Here is a 23,192-nt window from a genome sequence, read left to right as displayed (position 1 = left end):
AGGTAAGGGGGGTTTACCTGCTGCCTCTGTCGCCATCTTTCTTCTGGTGGCTTCCAGTGCCACCGGAAATGAAAGGCAGTAGGCCGTGTGCTAACTTAAAATTGTGTGGCCTACTGGAAGCCGCCAGAAGAAAGATGGCAGCGGTGACAGAGGCAGCAGGTAAGGAGAGGGCGGGGGCTGACTCCGAAGCAGCGAGGTGGCCCGAAGCCAATTGGACCTGGTTCGGAAGGGTCCGAACCACCCCGATCCGAGGCAGTGCACAGCCCTACTAAATATGCATAGGATTGTGCCATATATGCTTATAGTTAACTAAGAAATACATAAAATTGATCCTTTGCTTTCGATTTGTAGGTGAGTTGCCATGGCTGGAATGCTTCATCAAATCATACTATGTCAGGGATGGATCAGAAGAACAACTTTGCTACCAGATTTTTGACACTATGATTGCTGAAGATATCTAGCTACTTAGAATATTCCAGGGTCACAGTGCTTCTTTAAACTTCATTTACATCTATAAACAGAGCAGATGCTTTTATAAAGATTGTTGTTTTCTATTAGATGTGCAAATAGATACTATGTCCTGAATCAAAATGAGACTTAAAAGGAGATTGATATGTCCTGTTGGTCTGTGGAAAATCGATGCATAATCATTTAAAGTTCTTTGCATTTCATCAGGATTTGGTAGCATACAAGCAGTTCCTGGTTCACTATCCCAAAACTCACAACTCCCAATCCCACCAAACATTATGAGTAAACTGAGTATACCCCAGTGTGACTTTCAGAATCAAACAGTAAGCTTTAAAGATGCTGTCATAAAACCCTTTTTCTTACTAACATAGCAAGGGCCACTCAGCTGCTTGGTTGAGAACCTGAAAGAATGATGGACCTCTGCTCTGCTATACAGCAATCTTTTGATCCAGGAGGGGTGGGGTCCCTAAAGGGCACAACGTAGCCAATCGTAAGAGCTGCAGAAAGAGGCCCATTCTTTAAGCTGCAACCTTTTAAAGTCTGATAAGAGTTAGATCATTTGGTCTTGCCTCTGTATTAGTGACCTGAATATGGTTTCCCCTTGTATAGTTGTACGGAACCCTGCTTTTTCCATTGCAGTGCGATAGACCTATGTGTGGATAGGCTTGGGCTACACAAATATTTTTCTACGGTGATAATGTCTTGTTCATACAGAATATAAAAGTATAGATGAAGAACTAAATATGTGACCTCCTGTTCATCAGAATACTCCTGATCATGCCTTATAAACAGATGCACTAGAGCAATAGTGTTTGAACCTGCTTCTGGACATATAAAATGAGGGGATGATTAAATTACAAAAGAATTACTACCAAATATCTTGCAGTTAAGGGCTGCGTCTTATAGTACTTTTAAGTGTGTCTGCTTAGCAGATCACATTGCACATGATCTAGGAAGCTAAATTTGGTCTTGGATTTGGTTTCCTGATCTGCTTTTCTCTCTTGTATAATCTGATTTGTGTGCTAGTTTTAGAGATGGAGCCTTTCAGGCTAGTAAGTCACTATACTAATTGGCTCCTAGAGTGAAACTAATTACTCAGCGTTGTTTCTGTATACCTGCAGTCCAGTGGTATTTTAAAAAAATAAAAATAAAAAGCATACGCCGCATGAGTTTTCAACCAATGGCCAAGGATCCTGTCATATTAAAATTCATTCCATGCTTGCATCAGCAAGAATGTATTATAAGGCATATCAGAATATAAGGTCTTAGCAAAAAATTTCTGGATATGGTTTCTGGGAGATAGTAAGAATAAATTATTCTAGCTGTAGTCTCTTCCAATTGTCCTTGGATTTTTTTTTTCCTGTAATTGACATTATTCTGATCTACAGAAACTTTTAATTGTAAACCTACTGGTTATGGGTGCTTTGTCAATTATTGTGAGGATAGGATCTCATCAGAATCTGCAACGTGAAGAGAACGGCTTTCTCAAATTTTGTGGACCATATGACTCTAGCCATAGTTTTAAAAGCAGCTGCTTATCAGCATTGTGAAAACATTGTGAGATCAGTGAAATATTAAAATGTTTAATCAGTGGGATCAAGTGTTTGCAACAGGATTAAATGTTGCAAACACTTAATCCCATTGATTTCAAATGGGATTTAATGTTGTAACCATGGTATGGATTAGTCAAGGACCACAACCCCAAGTTCCATGCAAGGACACATGGCCTAATTATTCATGTTATAGCTCACATACAAGATGACTGAAGGTGGGAGGAAATGTAGCAGACCCTTTTTTCATGGAGCTGCATGAACTTGTCAGAGCTGTTGTGTGCACAACAGCATCACTGGAGTAAGGTTGCAATGCCTGAAATATGTTGGTGGAATCTACTCCGAAAAGCTTCTCTCTGTTCCCCCCCCCCAAAGTATTTGGTGTTTTTTTTTGTAGTAGTAGTTTAAGATTAAACACAACAACATAATCCAATGTGTACATTATGTTGTGGACATTTATACACATGCACCCTTAAATTATCTCAGAATTCATGAGGAACTGTGCTAATAAAATAGTTTTAAAAGCAGTATTTATTGTACAGAGTGAGCTCAGTTCTTTGTATAGGGTGATTTATGTTAGACAAATTGTGCAATGTAAGACTTGGATATGTCAGGATATTTAATATTGTAAATACTTGTTTTCAATAAACACTTTTTATATTATTATTATTATTATTATTATTATTATTATTATTATTATTAATCCCCACCTTTCCATGTTCTTCTAGTGGCCCATAATCTATTTGCTCATGGGAACTAAAAACTTGCTACAAAGAAGTCTTCGTAAATTGTTTTTCTTCCAGGCCATTGACATGTCAGATCTACACCAAGCAGGATATAACACCTTGAAAGCAGTTTGAAAATGGTATAGGGAATGTGTTATGGGCCCTAACACTTGACAATACCATTATAAACCATTATAAAGCAGTAGTGTAGATCCTGCCACTGGTTGCTGATATTGCTGCATATAGGCAGGTGGCTATATAGCCTCGTGTGGCGCAGAGCGGTAAAGCAGCAGTTTCTGCAGCTGAAACTCTCCCCACAGCCTGAGTTCGACCCCAGCGGAAGCTGGTTTCAGGCAGCCAGCTCGGGTCGACTCAGCCTTCCATCCTCCCGAGTTCAGTAAAATAAGTACCCAGTTAGCTGGGGGAAAGGTAATAATAGCCAGGGAAGGAAACGGCAAACCACCCCGCTATAAGGCCTGCCAAGAAAACGTCAGCAAAAGCTGACGTCCCTCCAAGAGTCAGTAATGACTCAGTGCTTGCACGAGAGGTTCCTTTCCTTTCCTTCCAGGTAGGTGGCTAGAAATAGTTTGAACCTATTTTCAAGATTTACTTTGCTAATTAATCCTTTTATTACTGTGTACAAAGTTTTTATTTTGTTCTGGACATCTGCCCATATTAGTCAGAGCTTGTGCCCAGATCAAAATTGCCCTTTTTGGAGGTGGAGGGAAAACAGCTTGAAATTCATGATTAAAAATGGTCTACAGATTTGTGTATTGACATGGGTTTGTTAAGCCCTGATGACCCAAAGATCCTTCTGCTGCTACTACTACTTTCTTAGATACTTCAGCTTTGACCTGCAAAGTTCCCTTCTAATTGACAAGTTCATACAGAGGGCATCACTGACTATATTGGTCCTTCTGGGACCAGCTGCTCCAGGCTCTCTAAGAAAACTTATTCAACCTGTTCCAAGAACCTTTTCAAAAAGACCTTAGATAACCTGGTTTGCCATCGGCTCTATGAGCCTCCTTCAATATTTCATTTCAATCATGGCAGTTTTTCACTGTTTTTCATTTTTGGTAGAAAAAGCTTTCCTCATCTTTTTTTTTTAAAAAATGTTACTCATTCTCAGAAATACCAAATGAACTTAAATTTGGAAGTAAAAGTGGAGATGTGAAAAGCTGATATGTTACAATATATTTAAGGAAAGATGTTATAAGATATTTAAATAAACCAGGCAAGTTCATTTAAAGGTAGAGGTTTTTATTATTGGAACTCGATACTGTATTTCTTCGATTGTAAGACGCCATCAATTGTAAGACACACACTAATTTCAGTACCACCAACAGAAAAAAAAACCCTAGGACACACCCGCGATTCTAAGTCGCACCCCATTTTTAGAGAAGTTTATATGGGGAAAAAAGTGTGTCTTAGAATCGAAGAAATAGGGTATATGCACACACACAGCTTTCATTGACACAAGTAGGGGTTATATAAATTGCGGGGACTTTCATTTACAGGGTTGGATCCAGATTTAAGCTACCCCACCCCTCCACCCCACATTGGTCCTTTCTGGCACACCCCAACTACTATGCAGAGGGCTGGAGGACCTTGCTGTGTGGGGTAGGTAACAGTGCAGGGGGAAGGGGAGCAAATGGATTACTTAGTAACTTGATGATTGAGGCCAAAAAAAAAAAACCATTATAGGAAAGTGTGGAGGGGAAAGAATGATTTCTTTGTTGAAATCGGTCAGCAACCCCTGTGCATTCTTGACTGCAAAATTGGTGAGGGTTTGCCATGTTCTGAGTTCAGGAAAGACTGTTGCTGCTCCTGGAGGGAGCATCTAATCCTGCGCTATAAAACCTAGGAGTGACCAATACTGCACCTTCATGACAGCCAGTGTGGTTTAGTGGCTAAAGTGTTGGACTGGGAGTCGGGAAATCCGGGTTCTAGTCCCCACTCGGCTATGGAAACCCACTGGGTGACTTCGGGCCAGTCATAGACTCTCAGCCCAACCCACCTCTCAGGGTGGTTGTTGTGAGGATAAAAATGGAGAGGAGGAAGATTATGTATGCCACCTGGGTTTCCTTAGAGGGAAAAGGGCAGGATATAAATGAAATAAATAATGATAGCAAGAGTGTAGTTACCAAAGCGCATCACTCTTTGGGAGAAGCATGCAAAGGCTGAGGAAAATATGGAGAAGAATGTATAGAGGATGGAGGAATAGATTTTATTTGGAGAACTGGTGGGGGAGGGATCACTGCTGCAATTCTGTATTGAACATAGTTGAGTTTACTTATGAAAAAATAGCATAGTTGTAATATACTGTGCTGTGGGAAGTGTGCTTTTAGAGATGGACTTCCACTATGGCAACGCCATCAGCCATAAATAGACTAATTATTTGAAAATGATTAATAAAATACCATTCAATGGACTTTGTGACTAACAATTGCATTCATACTAAAATTCAAATAATCCTGAGAATGTTGTACAAGACTTTATTCTCAAAGTTCCCCCAAATTTCAGTTGGAAAAAAATGAGAGGGAGTAACCCCCCCCCTTGACTTTTATTTCCTGCTGAATAATTCCATTTTTCTGGGCTCTTTCATCTCTACTACCACCCTGTACTGCCAGCCATGTCCCTGTATCATATTCAGGATAATAGGTATATTTTTGTCTTAAGAACTGGCAACCATTTGACATCATGAGGTCCCATTGCCCTTCCCCATGAATCTCAGGACCTGGCAACCCTAGGCTGAGATGCAAAGTACCCCTTCAATTTGAGGCCCCTGGTGATGAGAACAGTGTAAGTAACCTGACCATACACCTACAGAAATGTTCAACAATATGGCAGATATTGGGTGGTGGGCTGGTGTTTCCACCTGAGTGTGTGCAGAAGCTCTAGTTTAGAACACATGGGAAACCTGATGCTGTCCAGATATTTGGGACTACATAGAATCATAGAATAGTACAGTTGGAAGGGGCCTACAAGACCATCGAGTCCAACCCCCTGCTCAATGCAGGAATCCACCCTAAAGCATCCCCGACAGATGGTTGTCCAGCTACCTCTTGAATGCCTCTAATGTGGGAGAGCCCACAACCTCCCTAGGTAACTGGTTCCATTGTCATAATGCTCTAACAGTCAACGTTTTTTCCTGATGGCCAGCCAGAATCTGGCTTCCTGTAACGTGAGCCCATTGTTCCGTGTCCTGCACTCTGGGATGATCGAGAAGAGATCCTGGCCCTCCACTTAGTGAAAACTTTCCAAGTATTTGAAGAGTGCTATCATGTCTCCCCTCAATCTTCTCTTCTCCAGGCTAAACATGCCCAGTTCTTTCAGTCTCTCCTCATTGGGCTTTTTTTGCAGACCTCATTGCCCTCCTCTGAACACGCTCCAGCTTGTCTGCATCCTTCTTGAAGTGTGGTGCCCAAAACCGGACGCAATACTCTAGATGAGGCCTAACCAGGGCCGAATAGAGAGGAACCAGTACCTTGCATGATTTGGAAGCTATACTTCTATTAATGCAGCCCAAAATAGCATTTGCTTTTTTTGCAGCTACATCACACTGTTGGCGCTCATATTCAGCTTGTGATCTACAACAATTCACATCAGACTCCCAGCACAGCCAATGGTCAGGAAATATGGGAGTTATCCAAAGCACCTGAAGGGCATCAGGTCTAGAGGTGAATAGTGGTTGGATAGTGAACACTCTGATGCTTTGACACAAAGTCAAAAGTAGAAATATTACCAGAAAGACCACCAAATGTCAAGATGTTAAAATAGCTAAAGTTGGTGTAATTGCATTAGGTAATTCAAATTATGCCCCTGAACGTTGGGAGACTGGGGAGAACCCGCAAAGTAAAAAACAGAACAATTACTGTAATTCAGAACTGTTTTGCTCCCTTTTACTATATCAGCATATTTAACAAAGCTTATGTTGTAGGATAGATTTGATTGTGACTACAAATATTGTGAATGAAGCCAAAGCATTTTACTTCTGATGGGCTTTCAGGCACCATAAAATGCATTACCACAAGCTTAAAGGGCATATTCTTCTTTCTAATAGCAATGCATAATTTCACCCAGTGGGCAGTTGATTTTAATGGGATTTAGACATTATCCTCAGTAAGAGAATTTAACATTTACGCCTAAATAATAGCCTGTATTACACAATGCAGCATAAGGAAAGGATCTGAATACTAAATCAAGGCTCCAGAAATTAGAAAAAAACAACTGTCATTATTGCCAAGTGATGTTTGATGAGATGTACTGTAAACAGACGCCCTCTGGCATTAGCATTGTTTCATTAGAAATTGTCTTGTTTTCATCTCTCTGTAAAATGTCAGCAGGAAACAGTAAAATCTCACTGCAGCTCCCTGAGGGAGGGGGCTGACTGCTCCCATGAGGAGAGAGCTGCCCCACAGCAACAGGGAGGAGGAAGGCATATAATTACATCCCATGGACTACCAATCTTCCCTGACCTCAAACAATACGGGCTGCAAAACTATGTGTTGGTTAGGTAGGTCTGCCCCTAGTGGTTGAAAATGGACTGCAGGCTTCAACCAAGTCGATGCAATGGGCAGATTTTAATTAATTCTTATAAAATAAATAAATAACCTGGGATGTTCACCCCTAGGGTCATTAGTATAAATGCCAACTTTCAGATGACTAGATTTCATGAGCTTGTAGCTATAGTGGTGACAGAAGGACGGACAGACACACATTCTGTCTTACAGTCTTCCAGGGTTGGTTCCTCAGAAGCAGGAAGTTTTGTATCCAAGGGTATGCAGTAAGTTTTGTGTCCAAGGGGAAATCATCTAATATAATAGCAATAGCAAGCTCAAGTAGTAAGATAATGGGGGCGGGCGGGGGGGATAAACAAATATGGAAGTTTGCCTGTAAGACATTTTTCTATTTTCTTCACACACTTATTTGTGATTCCTGTCGGCTGCTTTCAGACCAGAAGTGCTCAGAGGCAAACAAGAGGAAGAAGGATGTAGTTGCATTTTTAATGCGAACATATTTTAAATGAAACGTTTGTGGTGCAAAGTGCTCAAAACAGCAGGATTGTCATGGAATTGATTTTTTTTTAAGTGATACGATCTGAAAAGTGAAACTCCCAAATATGTGTTTTTCTAAGATCATGAGAGCAAATACATTATTTGCACTTCACAGAATTGAATTTTTGAACCATTATACTGTGTTGTATACATCTTCATCTTCAGATAATCTACATTTATGAAATTATTCTCTCACTGAAAAGTTTATTTATTAGCAAGTCACAGATGTCCCATCATGGCAAGCAGGGAGAATAGCTGTGGGTTGTCAAGCTTTAATTTAGTGATTAAAAATTGATGGAATGAGCTTTCAAACAAATATCTGAAATTGCTCACTGTTCTCCACAGTTTATAATGCCTTGATGCTTAGCAGGATATGGATTATTAAGCTGAAAATAAGTAAAACATAATGAGGCTAATCTAACCAGACATCCCACGCAGAGACTTGTCTATACTCAAATGCATGCATGTTGTGTGTTAAAGCTCTTTTTCAAAACTGAGCAAGATTCTTACAAGACGAAAATGGGAAAATGCTGCCTTTGAATACAAAGCTAAAAATTCAAAGGCAGTTCTCTACTGAAGGGCTGCCAGAGAACTGGGCAAGTTTAGTCTGGAGAGGAGAAGACTGAGGGGAGGCATGATAGCACTCTTCAAATACTTGAAAGGTTGTCACACAGGAGGGCCAGGATGTCTTCTTGATCATCTCACACAGAATAGTGGACTCAAATTACAGGAAGCCAGGTTTTGGCTGGCCATCAGGAAAAAGTTCCTGACTGTTAGAGCAATACGACAATAGAACCAATTCCCTAGGGAGGTTGTGGGCTCTCCCACACTAGAGGCATTCAAGAGACAGCTGGACAACCATCTGTCAGGTCTTCTTTAAGGTGGATTCCTGCATTGAATAGGGGGTTGGACTTAATGGCCTTACAGACCCCTTGCAACTCTACTATTCTATGATTCTATGAAACCACTCTTGATTTGAAGGCTTCCTCTATCTGAAAAGCTGTCCTGCCCAATTTTGGTTTGAGGTTAAATAACCATAAGAACTATCACCTATCAATAGTTAGCAGCAAACAAAATAAGCAGGCACAGAGATCACCTGGTCACAGTCATCACCGCTATGGTGAAATGTATTTCAATTTAAATTATAATATTCTTCTAAATTTGCATCTGGACATATAAATGTGCATGTACAGATTTTATGCAAATCACAGTCTTTTCTTGTCTACCTTTTTGGTGAAGCACTTCTCTTTCTTTTTTGCAAGTCTCAAGTAGCCACCCTAGAGCTCCTGCACACATACAGACACACTGCAAACAAGTATGATAGTTCTCAAGATGGGAAAAACGGATAAGAAACAGTGCTGTGGTGGATAACTTACTGCTTGTTGTTTACAGAAGCCTTGCTCAAAAGCAGACACTAGGCTTTGATTCTCAGACTCTTTTCCCACCTATCAGAAGATAGTTGGGTTATGACTCTGGGTTGCTTCGCTCTCAACAGCCCAGAGTTTCAGATTTGGACATCAGAGAACAACCCAGGGACAGAGCATCCCTGGGTTGTTTAGTGCACTGAAAGCAGCCAAGCGATTGGGAGCCAAGCATGCTCACTCACTTCTGCTCATTCCCAAACAATAGGGTGACCATACCACCCAGGGAAGTCCAGACTCCTCCAGGGAAATAAGGCTGACCAGAGCAACCAGAGCTGAGGGCCCACTTACCGGGAAAACAGGGGCGCCCAGCCCAGCAGTTGCAGTAGGCCTTGTTTCCCCAGGAAGTAGGAAGTCATGAGACTTCCAGCAAAACTTTGCAAATCTTGTGAGACTTCTGTGAGATTTGCTGGGAAAGTGCACCAAAAGACCCCCTGTCTGCGCAGAAGCAGCAGGGTCACTGGGAAGATCGGCAGCGGTGGACCCAGCCCAGCAGACAAGGCAGCAGCAGCAGCAGACCAGGCTCAGTGGAGGACCAGGCAGTGGCAGTGGACCAGGCAGCGGCGGCAGAATGGCCTCGGCGGACCAGCCCCGGCGGTGGCAGCAGACAGAGGAATGAGGCGAGGACAGAGGATGGAGGAGGCGGACCGGGACCAGCAGCTGAACCAGCACCCCCCACCCCGGCCGGCAGTGTGAATTCCTGAAAATGACCCAATTTTCTCATCCCATGTAAATGAATGGAAGGTGGCTCCATTCAGTTGCATCGGGATGGGAAGAGAGGGAGAGAGAAAGAAAGACAGAAAGAGTAGCTAGAGGGAAAGAAAGACCAAAGAGAGAGAAAGGGATGGGGGAGACAAATACAGAAAGAGAAACCAGAGAGAGAAAGCTCCTGTTCACACACAATTTTGGCAAATTTTGGGTTAATTGTTTCCCTGTCACTGATCTAAACCTTCTGTAATCTTATCCCTGTCTGCTTCACACAGGCACAGCACCTGGTTTATATAGCACACACACACACTACACCCCCTCCTCATTCTCTCAGCCAATCAGGTCACACATGCAAATTCAACATTCACATCCTAGGGATACTAACCAAACCACAGTTCTATAACAAGAATGCACAGTTATAAACATAAACTCAGTATGTACAGATGTGTAATATCACAGCATCACATTGAGGAAGGCTGATGTACAGCTATATTATACTACAGGGGCACATACAGTGCCTTATTTTCAACATTGACCAAGATCTGAAGAGTTACTTAGACCCACACAAGGCCTTGTGGAATGATTTTATTTTAACAGCTGACCACCACTGTGCCATATTGTGAAACTCTCCTCAATTTCGAAAGCAGTTTGCTATGTGGCATGAGACCCTGCCATCCAAGAAAAAATAAATTACATAAAGGTCCCTTGGGCACATAGAACTATAGTTCCATGGTTTTGGGATCTAGCAACTGACTCCAGTAGGTCTGGAGTGAAAATCCTAGTCAGTTGTCCAAATCCTCTGAGAACTGCAAAAAGCATTCAGTCAAAGGCTGCCAATACTTCATAAGATTTAATCAATTAGGCAGCCTTGAAATTGAAGAGTCACTTAAGCTTGTATATTGATGCACACAAGACTGAATGAAAATTCAAGGATAACATAATATTTCCATAAGCAATCCACTGAAATGCAAATTAAAACTAAGCAGTTGCTGTTCAAAATAACCACTCAAAAATGTGATTTTAAAAAATAAATTAAAAGTCATCCATATTCTATGATCATATAGTTCTTTTTGGTTTTGCGAATACTGTGTTTTCATTGTGTGTTTGGGTTTTTTGGCAAATGATCCCATTTCCAGCAGATATCAGTGGCACAGCCTGACACACATGAACAATTTGCAAGTAATAAACCAGCAGGAGCCAGGAGAAAGGGAGGAAAGTCATAGGTAATGTTCATGTTGTCTAGTGGTTGTTAGGGGCAACAGAAATATAGATGATAACAATCACTTTGATAGGTGATGGCTTAATATATATGATACTTGCCATCTACTAGCCCTTTGTCCAAACTGAGGTAAATAGATTTTTTATTATTATTATTTCAGGGCAATTTCTTTTTCTGTTATGATGTTTGAACTCCAGTCCAAATTGTCTTCAAAATCCTCTTTAAAGCTCAATTTGCTTCTCTATTGAGCATAGTGAACATTGTGGGAAAACATCAGAAATGTGTTAGCACTAAAAGGTTTTTAAGCTAAAAATATGCCTCTTTCTGTCTCTCTTTCTCTCTGCTTTTCCCAGGGTACCAAATGCTATAAGCAAGCAAATACTATTTATTATCTACATACAAATAATTTTGATATCGTTTAAAATCTAAAGCTTTTCCTAACTGAAAAAAAGAAGACTGTTATGGCCTTGTGGAACAGATTCATGCTTAGTGTTTCCCATTGTAACAATGTATTTATAAAGTGAACTATTTCCCCTGCAAATGTTGCAGTAATTCATTGAGCTTTATGAGGAATGTACTATAACAATGTTTTGATGTTTTTCTCTGTTGCAATGTGGCTTCCACAAGATTTTTTTTAAGTTTGTATGCAAAATAATATATTTGGCCCTGTTGTGGTTAAATCAGTGTGGATGGTGCACTGGGGGGGGGGACCCTCACCTACACACACACACACACACACACACACCAGCGGAAACCTTTCTTGCTAATAGCATTGCCTTTTGCAGTCTGACAGCCCAGTCATGATAATAAATATGTTTTTCTGAGACAGTTCTGTTGGGGAACAGGGAGGACAAAATAGCCTTTCTTTCCTTGTCATTTTACCACATTAAATTGTCTGTCAGTCCTATCATCGTAAAATGATGCATGGGGCTACAATATAAAATGATTGTCTGGTTTTGGAACATAAAACCCCATTGCACAGAAATAGGTGGTAGATTGACAGCCCGATCCTATGCAAGTCATAAATAAGTCCCACTGTGGTCAATGAGGCTTACTTCCTAGTAAGCGTACAGAGGATTGTTACCCCCGGTAATGCCATTGTGGACCTTATAACTTCAGCCTGCAGATGCGTGGGTCATCATTTTTCATCCTTCCCCACGTAATAAATCTCTACACATATAGCAAAATCTCACATCAGGGAGAAGGATATATCATAGCCCTTTTCCTGATGTGCTCATTTACCGTAGTTTTTTACATGGGGGGGAATAATAATAATAATAATAAATAATAAAAATTATTTCTTACCCGCCTCTCCCTTTGGAACGAGGTGGTGATCAACATTATTATTATTATTATTATTATTATTTATTTATTTATTTATTTATTTATTTATTTATATAGCACCATCAATGTACATGGTGCTGTACAGAGTAAAACAGTAAATAGCAAGACCCTGCCGCATGGGCTTACAATCTAATAAAATCATAGTAAAACAATAAGGAGGGGAAGAGAATGCAAACAGGTACAGGGTAGGGTAAGCAGGCACAGGGTAGGGAAAAACTAACAGTAGAAAGTAACAGTAGAAGTCTGCACAACATCAAGTTTTAAAAGCTTTAGGAAAAAGAAAAGTTTTTAGTTGAGCTTTAAAAGCTGTGGTTGAACTTGTAGTTCTCAAATGTTCTGGAAGAGCGTTCCAGGCGTAAGGGGCAGCAGACGAAAATGGACGAAGCCGAGCAAGGGAAGTAGAGGCCCTTGGGCAGGCGAGAAACATGGCATCAGAGGAGCGAAGAGCACGAGCGGGGCAATAGTGTGAGATGAGAGAGGAGAGATAGGAAGGAGCTAGACCATGAAAAGCTTTGAAGGTTAACAGGAGAAGTTTATATTGGATTCTGAAGTGAATTGGAAGCCAATGAAGAGATTTCAGAAGCGGAGTAACATGGTCGGAGCGGCGAGCTAAGAAGATGATCTTTGCGGCAGAGTGGTGAACAGAAACCAACGGACTGATGTGAGAAGAAGGAAGGCCAGAGAGAAGAAGGTTGCAGTAGTCCAACCGTGAAATAACCAGTGCATGAACAAGAGTCTTGGCAGAAGAGACAGACAAAAATGATCGAATCCTGGCAATATTATACAGGAAAAATCGACAAGATTTAGCTACTGCCTCAATATGAGGAATAAAGGAATAAACATACAACATAACAGTACATACAGAATAAAGTACAACATAACAATATAAATCAAATACATAAAATTAATTAAAAGCATATAAAACCAATACAATATCAAAATAACAATCAAGTCATCTTAAAATTCTTGGTTTAAAATTCATCTGGGTAGGCCTGCCAGAAGAGGCTAGTCTTTATAGCTGTCTTAAACTCAGAGAGAGAGTTAAGTTGATGAATCTCCTCTGGCAGGCCATTCCACAGTCTGGGGGCGGCAGTAGAAAAGGTCCTCTGGGTAACAGTTGTCAGCCTAATTTTGGCTGACTGAAGTAAGTTCTCCCCAGAGGACATTTCATTGAGATATCCATCAGCAACCTGAAGTGGTAAGGACCAGAATTATACTCCCTCAATCGAGCACTCATTGTTGCCAGACATAGGGGTGTATCCAATGTTTGATTCTTTCTAATCTGCAAACTCTGTCTGCCAGGTACTAAGGGGCCGGGGGGGGGGGGGAATTCCATTGGGCAATCTGTCAAGCACAGCATGCCAGCAGTAGGCAGGGCCAAATCCAGCAGTGGGCAGAGCCACAGCCAAATGTGTCTGGGGGTGCCCCCCTCTTTCTGCTACCCTTCCCCCCATTTCTCCCCTTCCTTGACACCTGCATGGACTAGGCAGAGGGTGTCAAGGCGTCAGAGGCCGTGTTTGAATGTGCTACTGCACATACACCTAGGAAAAAGAAACCAAATGCACAGTAACAAGATGGGTGGATACTTGGCTCAGCAATTCTACAAGCAAGAAGGATCTTGGAATTGTTGTAGATGACAAGCTGAATATGAGCCAACAGCGTGATATGGCTGCAAAAAAAGCAAATGCTATTTTGGGATGCATTAATAGAAGTATAGCTTAGCTTCCAAATTGTGCAAAGTCCTGGTTCCCCTACATTTGGCACTAGTTAGGCCTCATCTGAGTATTGTGTTCAGTTCTGGGCACCACAGTTCAAGAAAGCAGTGCTGGAGTGTGTTCAGAGGATGGCAATGAAGATGATCAGGGGTCTGGAAACAAAGCCCTGTGAGGAGAGACTGAAAGAACTGGTCATGTTTAGCCTTGAGAAGAGAAAACTGAGAGGAGACGTAATAGCACTCTTCAAATACTGGAAAGGTTGTCACACAGAGGAGGGCCAGGATCTCTTCTTAATCATCCCACAATGCAAGACACAGAATAACGGGCTTAAGTTACAGGAAGCCAGATTCTGGCTGGACATCAGGAAAAAAATTCTGACTGTTTGAGCAGTATGATAATGGAACCAATTACCTAGAAAGATAGGGCTCTCCCACATTAGCGGCATTGAAGAGACAGCTGGACAACCATCTGTCAGGTATGCTTTAAAGTGGATTACTGCACTGAGCAGGGGGCTGGACTCTGTGGCCTCTGTGGCCCTTCCAACTCTACTATTCTATGAAACAATCATACTTCTGTGCTTCAGAATTTATTCCAATTTATTGTATTGCTAGGTCAACCCCTCTTTCTTTTTCTCATACCTGTTATAGCAAGGAGAGCAACTATAAGCAGAAGGAAGAGATGTAAAATCCCATCTCCTAAATCAGGAATCCTGTGACCAGGATTCCTGATTTAGGAGATGGGATTTCTGATTCCAGAAATCAGAAAAGGGCAGGTCATTCTTTTGTGACACTTACTTCCTGGTAATTAGTCTGGTAGAAATATTATGGCTTTCATGCCCTCCTGAGGCACTGGTCTGAGAGCTTCCATGTCTGAAATAAAATGAGACTTGTTGATACAGACAACAAGAAGATCTATATGCATTATAGCCTGAGAAAATTTATAGCATTATAGCAGTGCATGATATGAGAAATCATTCTCTCTTTTGCTCATGGTACTATATGTTGTGATGCTTCAACTGAGAGCCAAATTGGGCATGATGTTAATTGTATGTAAGCAATTAACATGCACATTAATAAAATGAAGACAACCATGCAGGATCAGGACCATGCTATGTGGGAAGATGGGTTAATCCTTTCCCCCATCAGGGTCCTGACAAAAATGAGAAGCAAACACAAAACAACTATTAGCCCTGGTAGCGGAGCTTCAATTGATGCAAATGACTGTATTCTTTGCAAGTAGCAACAGGGAAAGCTGAGGTGGCAGCACAACCAACTTTGATTGCAATACTTAGAACAGTATGATAAGCCTGTTTGCCCTAGCTGGTTGTTCATACAGCTCTTCTCTGAGAAGGAGGTGTGTGTGTGTGTGTGTGTGTGTGTGTGTGTGTGTGTGTGTGTCTTTTCCCATTATGTTTTTTTCTCCTTGCTTCCCTTAGGGTTCAACTATTTATATACCTGTTGTATCTTATATGAAAATGCTACACATTGAGGCAGGGTGCCTTTATTAAACATAATAAATACAACCATGCAAGCTCTGCCCTCAAATGTCCCTGTTCCCTGCCTGCCTTAAAGATTTACTTGTGTTTAGCATGAAGATCTGAAGAGGGCTTTGTAAACCCATTTGGGCTGACCCTGCCCCCACATCCCACTCCCCATTTTAGCCCTACATGGGTGTAGGTGAACATCTGCATAGTGCACATGACAGGGATAAAGATACAGATAATCATACAGAGAACAAATGTTTCACCTGTGTAATATTACAATACAGTGCAGTTGCTGACATCATAGTATATATTCCTTGTAGCTTTGTAATCATGGAAGCTGTGGTACTTGGGATTTAAGAATCCAGCTTTTCGAGCAGATAGAAAATCCTACCCTTCTGTGTACTGCAGACAATGGGCCTCTGCCTATTCTACTGAACATATTTTAACATATACCTAACATATAGTACCGGCAATAAAATAATATCTTGCACGTCATTCAGAAAGCTAACTGTTCTGTTGTTTTGCCTGCGGTCTGTTGTTCTCCAGTATTTGTTACCTTGATCAAGTCTGTGGCTAGGGTGGCCACTTGTGCATCACCAAAAAGAGGAAACACATCACCAAAAATGAGGACAAGACAAGAGGACATTGATTTTCATAAAAGTTGCATACACTAATGTATGACTCAATGATCAAAGACCTACCGATTTAAGAGCAGAGTTCAGACTATTTCAGTAATGATGTTGTACAATGTCACAAATTGTGCTTGCTTTCCCTGGTCTTTCTGGCTCAAATCCAGATGGGGAGGATGGAATCCCTGGGACCAGCAACAATGCCCCATGTTGTACTGGTCAATGGGCACACTTAACTTACGATTTTCTGGCTTTGTGGTGCTTGAGCCGATAGCATACCTCTGAGTAAGCCTGCACAGGATTCTTGAATAGTGTTTTGCTTTTTCTCCTTCTTTTCATCAGTGATCTATCAATATGTGAGCAATTCCTCATTCTTATTTCATTGATAGGTTTCTACTACTACTCCCCCAATGTCAGAATGCTGATAGGAACAGTGGAATTCAAAATACTGGCATAATGGCAGCACTCTAGCTTCAGACTGAAACTGAGCATGCCTGACATAACTTTGCCAGCAGTTGGTGCCGTCAGCGTTCATGAGGCAGAAAACCTCATGACAATGTTTAAACTGATGCTCAGAATTTCACCAAATCAATGAAAGGTGCACCTCCTCAACAAATCCGAATAAAGTACATTGGTAGTTCCCCACAGAATTTGAAAGAAAGATATGATATTCCAAGATGTAACATAGAATAAATAAAGCAAATTTATCCATTTTCAGCACTTTTTAACTTGCTGTATTTGCGGTGAATTGTATCATATCAGTTTGAGATCTTGCACAATTGTAGACGGCATGAACTAGATAATGCATCGCATGTTTCAAGTTTTTAGCTCTACAGGTGTCATTTTTATAAACAGACTTTTGAGGCTTATGGTGATTTTCCCCCCAACTCACCTTAGCTAAAGTAGACACATAGTTGACCTCATTAAATAGAAATACCGTACATCTCACCATAGTAGGAAAGGCTCAGTCTGCTCTCTAGCTGCCCCATGTTGATGGGCAACTTCAAGACCTCTGTTCTCCCTTCTTGTGGTTGTTTAGCTTTAAATGAGAATTGAACCAGACAGCCCTTCAAATAGAGGACTGTCCTCTGTAAAGCAGGACCCATGGCCACCCTAGCTGTGGTTCTTTGCTGCTATTGTCAATTTTTTCTTTTTTCTTTTTTTTTCTTTTTGCCATATCTACAAATCCCTAATATTTAACCTGTTTTAAAAACCAAGGCTCGGATTCCACTGCCTGACATCTTTGGTGCGGCTTACCATTTCATTTGTTAAGCTGCTACAGAGCAGGAAGGCAGCTTTTTCACTTGAAACAGCAACACTGTTTTTGAGGTTAATAAGAGACAGTTACAGATAATGATACTAAAAGCTGTCAGTCCTTCGTGGGAAAGATATCTATATACATTTTAAAGAATGCTGTTAATATGTATACTTTGTGAATCATCATTTCTAAAAGCTTAAATCATCAGAGAGCTTTGGCTATTGGGCGGTATAAAAATGTAATAAATAAAATAAATAAAATAAAATCAGAAAAGCCTGACATAGCTTCTGTGCAGTTTTTAAAAACTCCCTATGAAAGAACTGTGAGTTATGTCATTAGAAACTATGCGTTCCTTTTTCATTCATGGCTTACTAGTGATGTGATGCATATTTCATTTCTTTGAACCCTTGTATCATGTAGGTAATAAAATATTTAAATCTAACAGCACAACACTATCCCAAACTCTTGTGGATGAATGACATCAAGTCCTGGATGGCTAATTTTCTTTGTTCAAAAGGCTGTTTAACTGTTATTATATTGCAGAATCATAGATCTGCAATACAGCCTATGTGGAACTTAAAGTTCTCAGCATTTTTCATTTTAGACTTGACCTTGCAGCGACTGAAAATGTTTTCAAAGCTTTCATTATTTTTGCAGATCAATTCCCCTGCTGACTGGAGAGGAGCCAGGACTTTGTAACTCAACACATACACACTCAACAATTGGCCTTAATGATGTTGTGTGGTTACTGACACTGTTTGTAAGTTATGGACAAAACTCTTCTGTTGTTCAATTACATTGCCAACATTTTGTTCCTAAGGCTATGAGGCTTAGAGAATTAAAGAAATTTCTCAGCGAGCAAATCAATATTTACTATAAGGGTGTTCATTTGAAAGAATGGGGAGTACAGGAGGGGGCTGGTTTGCACACATCCCACAAGAGAATGAAACTAGACACTAGAAAGAAACTCAATTTAACATTAAAAAGGTAAAAGAGCAGCTTTTAAATTCAAACCTGGGGGAAAGCCAACATTATCAAGATTTTGTACCTAAGGCTATGAGACTTAGAGAATTAAAGAAATTCCTCAGAAAGCAGGTAGAAAGCTTCGATGATGATGATGATGATTTATTCCACTCAATTATCTAACACAGATTCCAGAGCAGTGATCATAGGTATAAACAGGCTTAGGTTGAATCATTCCTAGGGGATAAAGGTGAAAATGTTTCCGACTATTCAAATGGGGAGGAAATATACTGTGAACATACAGTAAAACATGACAGCCAGTCAAAGAGGCCTAAAGGCTGTCATGGAAAATGCACCTGCCAGAGACATCAGGCAAGGGACATCCTGTATAGGTGTTTCTACGCTAATGGTAGAAGCCTCAGAGCCAAGCTGGGAGTGCTTAGTTTTAAGAGAGAAAGTAGCCATGATGGGCATAAAGGAAATCTCGTGGTTTGGAGCGAACCAGTGGGATTCAACTTCTGTAGGAAGGATATTGAAGATGGTGTCACTCTACATCAAAGAGGACATAGTATCAAACAAACTAGAAACCTTAAAAGGGCAAAACTTCTCCACAGAATCAATATGAGGCCTCAAAAGTGATTTGGTACTGGGGACATGCTATCGTCCCCCTGACCAAAACACTCAGGGTGATCTTGAGATAGAAAATAAAATCAGGGAGGCATCAAAATGAGGAAGCTTTGCAGTAATGGGTGACTTCAATCCCTCTCACATTGACTAGATAAATGAATGTTACAGTACATTTTACAATACATTCCCCATGGATGACCCAGGACAACTCCCCCACTTCAGTTTTGCCTTCATGGTGACTTCTTCTTAACCCCAAAGGAACTAATTAGCTCATAAGCACCATTAGTTGCTATGAGGCAGGAAAAAGCAGCTTAGGGGCAAAACTGGGGGTGAGGGCTGAAAGTCTTCCATAGGTAATCTAATGAATAGCCTTCTTGGTGGGCCAACATAAACAGAATTGTCCCTTTCAAGCAGCAGATTGAACATCAACCCCTCCCTCTCTTATAGGGTTTAATCTTTGAAACAACTGCTCAAAGGGACCTGATTATTCTTCGTGTTTAACAACTTGCTGCTCCTGCATCCCTAATATCAATAGGCTGACACTTAACAGTTTGGATGGAAGATACAAAAAGACCCCTTTCTCAGGATGCAGCAAAGAAAGAGATTGTCAAACTGTTCCTTGAAAAGTTACATGAGTTTGTACCCTGTACAAACTAGACTGGACAAAAGGCAATTAGCTTGAAGGGAAAGATTGTCCCATTGGCCAAGGAACATGCCATGCCTCTCTGCATTATGATCTCAAAATATATCCTAGGAGGTGAAATACAGCATAATAATTGTCCCTCATACTGTTATTTTCTCTGAACACGTAGACTAGCTCTGGGTCCTGACTTCATTCTGTACTCAGCCTAGCACTTTGCTGATGCCACATAACATGAGAAAAATCCTAGGATAAATAGTGCCTTGGGCAAGGAGTGCTTTGAGTGCCCCCCATCAATTTATAGTTTTCCTTCTCAATTTTTTTTTATAGTACTTATAGTGTTTATTGTATTTATAGTACTTGGTAATGTTGCATCAAAGTAAAGCTACGTTCTGCTGATTTTTTTTTAAAAAAAATCCAGAATGAATGACTTCCAACTGGATATTGGAAAAGAAACAATAGCTAATTGATAGCAGTTTATTTTTGTAATTAGTATCCAAACAACATGTAGAACTTGAAGGAGGAGGAGGAAAGGTTAACGATACTTACTGGGGTTTTTTCCAGTCTACTTCACTGCAGGTAGTACATTCATTCAACCAACACAGAGTCACTGAGATCAGCTTGGTGCCCCCTTGTGTTCCACTCCAAAGGCCAGCCCTGCTAAAAAAAAATAGTCCTAAGGGTGTAGTAAGGATGAGGGAACATCAAGTGGCAGCAGAGTCATAGAATCTAGATTGCAGCAGAAAAGGATTTGCTTGAGGGAGAGTGGTGTTTTTTTTAAAAAAAAAATGAAATAGCCAAGCTTACAAATAACTGACCTATTCAGCTATTTACTTAAAAATAGCAGGGTGTGCCCAGTCTCCATGGAAACAGATGGCTCCTGCAAAGTTGCTGGCCAGGTACCACAACAAAAAAGACCTTGAGTGGCTGCATATGGAGTCCTAGAAATGTAATAAACAGAATGACTGAATTTGTGGGTAAGAATCTTGTAAAACAGACTCAACAACAAAGCTCACATCTAGCACTGACGAGACTCCTACTATTAGGCAACATGATGAATTAGCTGACAGTGGGAAATGAAGATCCATTAAGATCACTGAGAGCTTTGACAGAGACTGCCTTGGGGTGTGATTTGCCCAGTGTGAATGAAGTAAGATAGTCAAAGGGAGGGTAAGAAATAAAACATGTGCCAAAATTGATCGAAACACCATGAAGTCCTTCTGATTATCTGGGAAGTGGTAGAGATAGCAGCAGACAAATATTTCTTCTTTGCCACCATTTCATCCACATAGTATTGTATTTTAGATTTTTCCAGGTAGAGAGTAAGCTGTTAGCTATTAATTTCATAAAGAAAACTGCTTGTAGCTTTCTATGACATGTTTGCAAGGCACTTTGTGGATAAATATATTCTCATCTGTTCCTTTATGGACATCACAGCTGAAGCAGAGGGAACACCGAATGTATTATAAAAATGACTTAGAGAGCAATCCTATGGCCCCTAAACAATGTCTAGAGGGTCATAGGATTGTTCGATTCAGAGACAGGGCTATGACCTTGGAGCTAATACACTGCACTCCCCTCCCCAACCCTCTCATAGCCAGAACAGAGAGAACTAAGTCGGCTACCTCTCTGTGCTCGGAAACCTAAGCATGGAGATGGGGGAAAGGGGTGGTCCCGGGAGCGAGGAAGGCGGGGAGACAAGGGAAGCTGCCATACGCAGCTTCCTATACTCGGCCCAATCCTCCTTCCCTTCTGCTCTGAAGTGCTGCAGCTAGCAAAATGGCAGGGCACAGAGGTGAGGACTGCTTCCATACTCCGGCTACCCTGCATTAAGATACTCGGCAGTGTCTGACTTCGAAGGCTGCCAGGACTGCACCCTTCGTTTATGTGAAATGCTTTAAGTAGAGTAGGCATTTAGATGTACACAAGAGACATGTAACAAAACGTTGCAGTGAGGAGTGTTCCTGTTCAGAGTTCCAGCTAACTGGTCACGTCCTTTTTGAGGATATTCCATTCCATCCTCTTCCTCCTGGTCTTACCCCCAATGTTTCAGTGGGAATTCTGTGGACAATGAACATGTTCAGTCAAAATTGGTTTCTTTTTGCTCTTCCTCCCATTAGGGATTTCCCCCCTAAACGTTTTTGTAGTTCTGCAAAACTTGGAATTTCCCTAGCTTGCTGATACCTACTTCTTGTGGGTGGGTGGTGCCATTTTGACTGCATAAGGAGTCATGAAAGAATGAGTTCATTATTAGTGATGGATAGTAGAGCTTTTAGCCCCTATGTGAGGTTCTAAATATGATAGCTCTTAGTCCTTCATCTACTGATTTGACTCCCCACTTCTGTAGCCCTCTCCCTAAAATGTTAATTATGCAACTAGACTAAAGCAGGCACATTAAACAAATATCTTCAAAGATGCATGATTTCCATAATACAGTACATTACTATTATTATCTGAGTATTCCTAATGAAGGTTGGATCTTTTAGTGCCAATCCACTGATCTTTTCTCCAGGGTATAGCAATGAGCCAAATAATTCTAAATCTCCCCATAATCTGAGTGGGTTTCCCCCCCGCTAGCTCCAGTATATATTAGAACTCAGCAGGGACAGCATTATGATTTATCTTTCCCACACAAGCAGATACCTCTGCAGCCACCAAGCCCTGCTGTGATCACAAAACATACTTACTGTACTTCAAAGCACATTTAAAATGCAAAACCACCCACAATCCATGGTATGCCTGGTTAATGTCCCTGATTAATAGATAACATTTAACTGCTGAGGAGCACATACAGCAGCACGTACAGTTTCGATCACACACAGCCTAGTTACAAATTCTCACTGGGATTGCCACATACTTAGCTGCAACTATGGAACACATCTGAACTAAAGAAGCACGTCCATTTACAGGAATCCATTTAGACGGAAGTGGTCAAATCTATGGGAGGGAGATGTGCAATAAGAACATAAGAAGTGCCCTGATGCTGGATCAGACTGAGGGTCCATCTGGTCCAGCACTCTGTTCACACAGTGGCCAACCAGCCCTCGGACAGGGATGAACAAGCAGGACATGGTGCAACAGCACCCTCCCACCCATGATTTGATTTGATTTATTACACTTATATACCACCCCATAGCCGAAGCTCTCTGGGCGGTTTACAAAAGTTACACCCATGTTCCCCAGCAACTGATGCACCCAGGCTTACTGCCTTGGATACTGGAGGTAGCACATCTCTTCAATCTCTGTTGGTTGAATAGTTTCTAAAGACATGGATGTAGGGCAGATTCCTGTAGTCCCAATTCAGCTCCAAGTGCTCGGATGGAGAGCACAGAGAATGTCACCATTCTTGCTAGAATAAATATAGCAACCCAGGGATCCAAAATGA

General features: G+C 41.1%; 1 protein-coding gene across 2 annotated transcripts in view; it reads left to right on the top strand.

Annotated features, from left to right (window-relative positions):
- Positions 1 to 2,626, top strand: part of POT1 (protection of telomeres 1) — a 66,560-nt gene extending 63,934 nt beyond the window's left edge. For both annotated transcript variants that reach the window (XM_063134075.1, XM_063134074.1), the window contains exon 19: positions 352 to 2,626. In XM_063134075.1, the coding sequence (XP_062990145.1) occupies positions 352 to 461 (110 nt within the window). In that variant the 3' untranslated portion in view covers positions 462 to 2,626. The remainder of the gene's footprint in view (positions 1 to 351) is intronic.
- The last annotated feature ends 20,566 nt before the right edge of the window (positions 2,627 to 23,192 follow it).

This window comes from Elgaria multicarinata, chromosome 9 (genome assembly GCF_023053635.1).
Source record: "Elgaria multicarinata webbii isolate HBS135686 ecotype San Diego chromosome 9, rElgMul1.1.pri, whole genome shotgun sequence".
Classification (NCBI taxonomy): Eukaryota; Metazoa; Chordata; class Lepidosauria; order Squamata; family Anguidae; genus Elgaria; species Elgaria multicarinata.
This window is presented reverse-complemented; position numbering and strand designations above follow the sequence as displayed.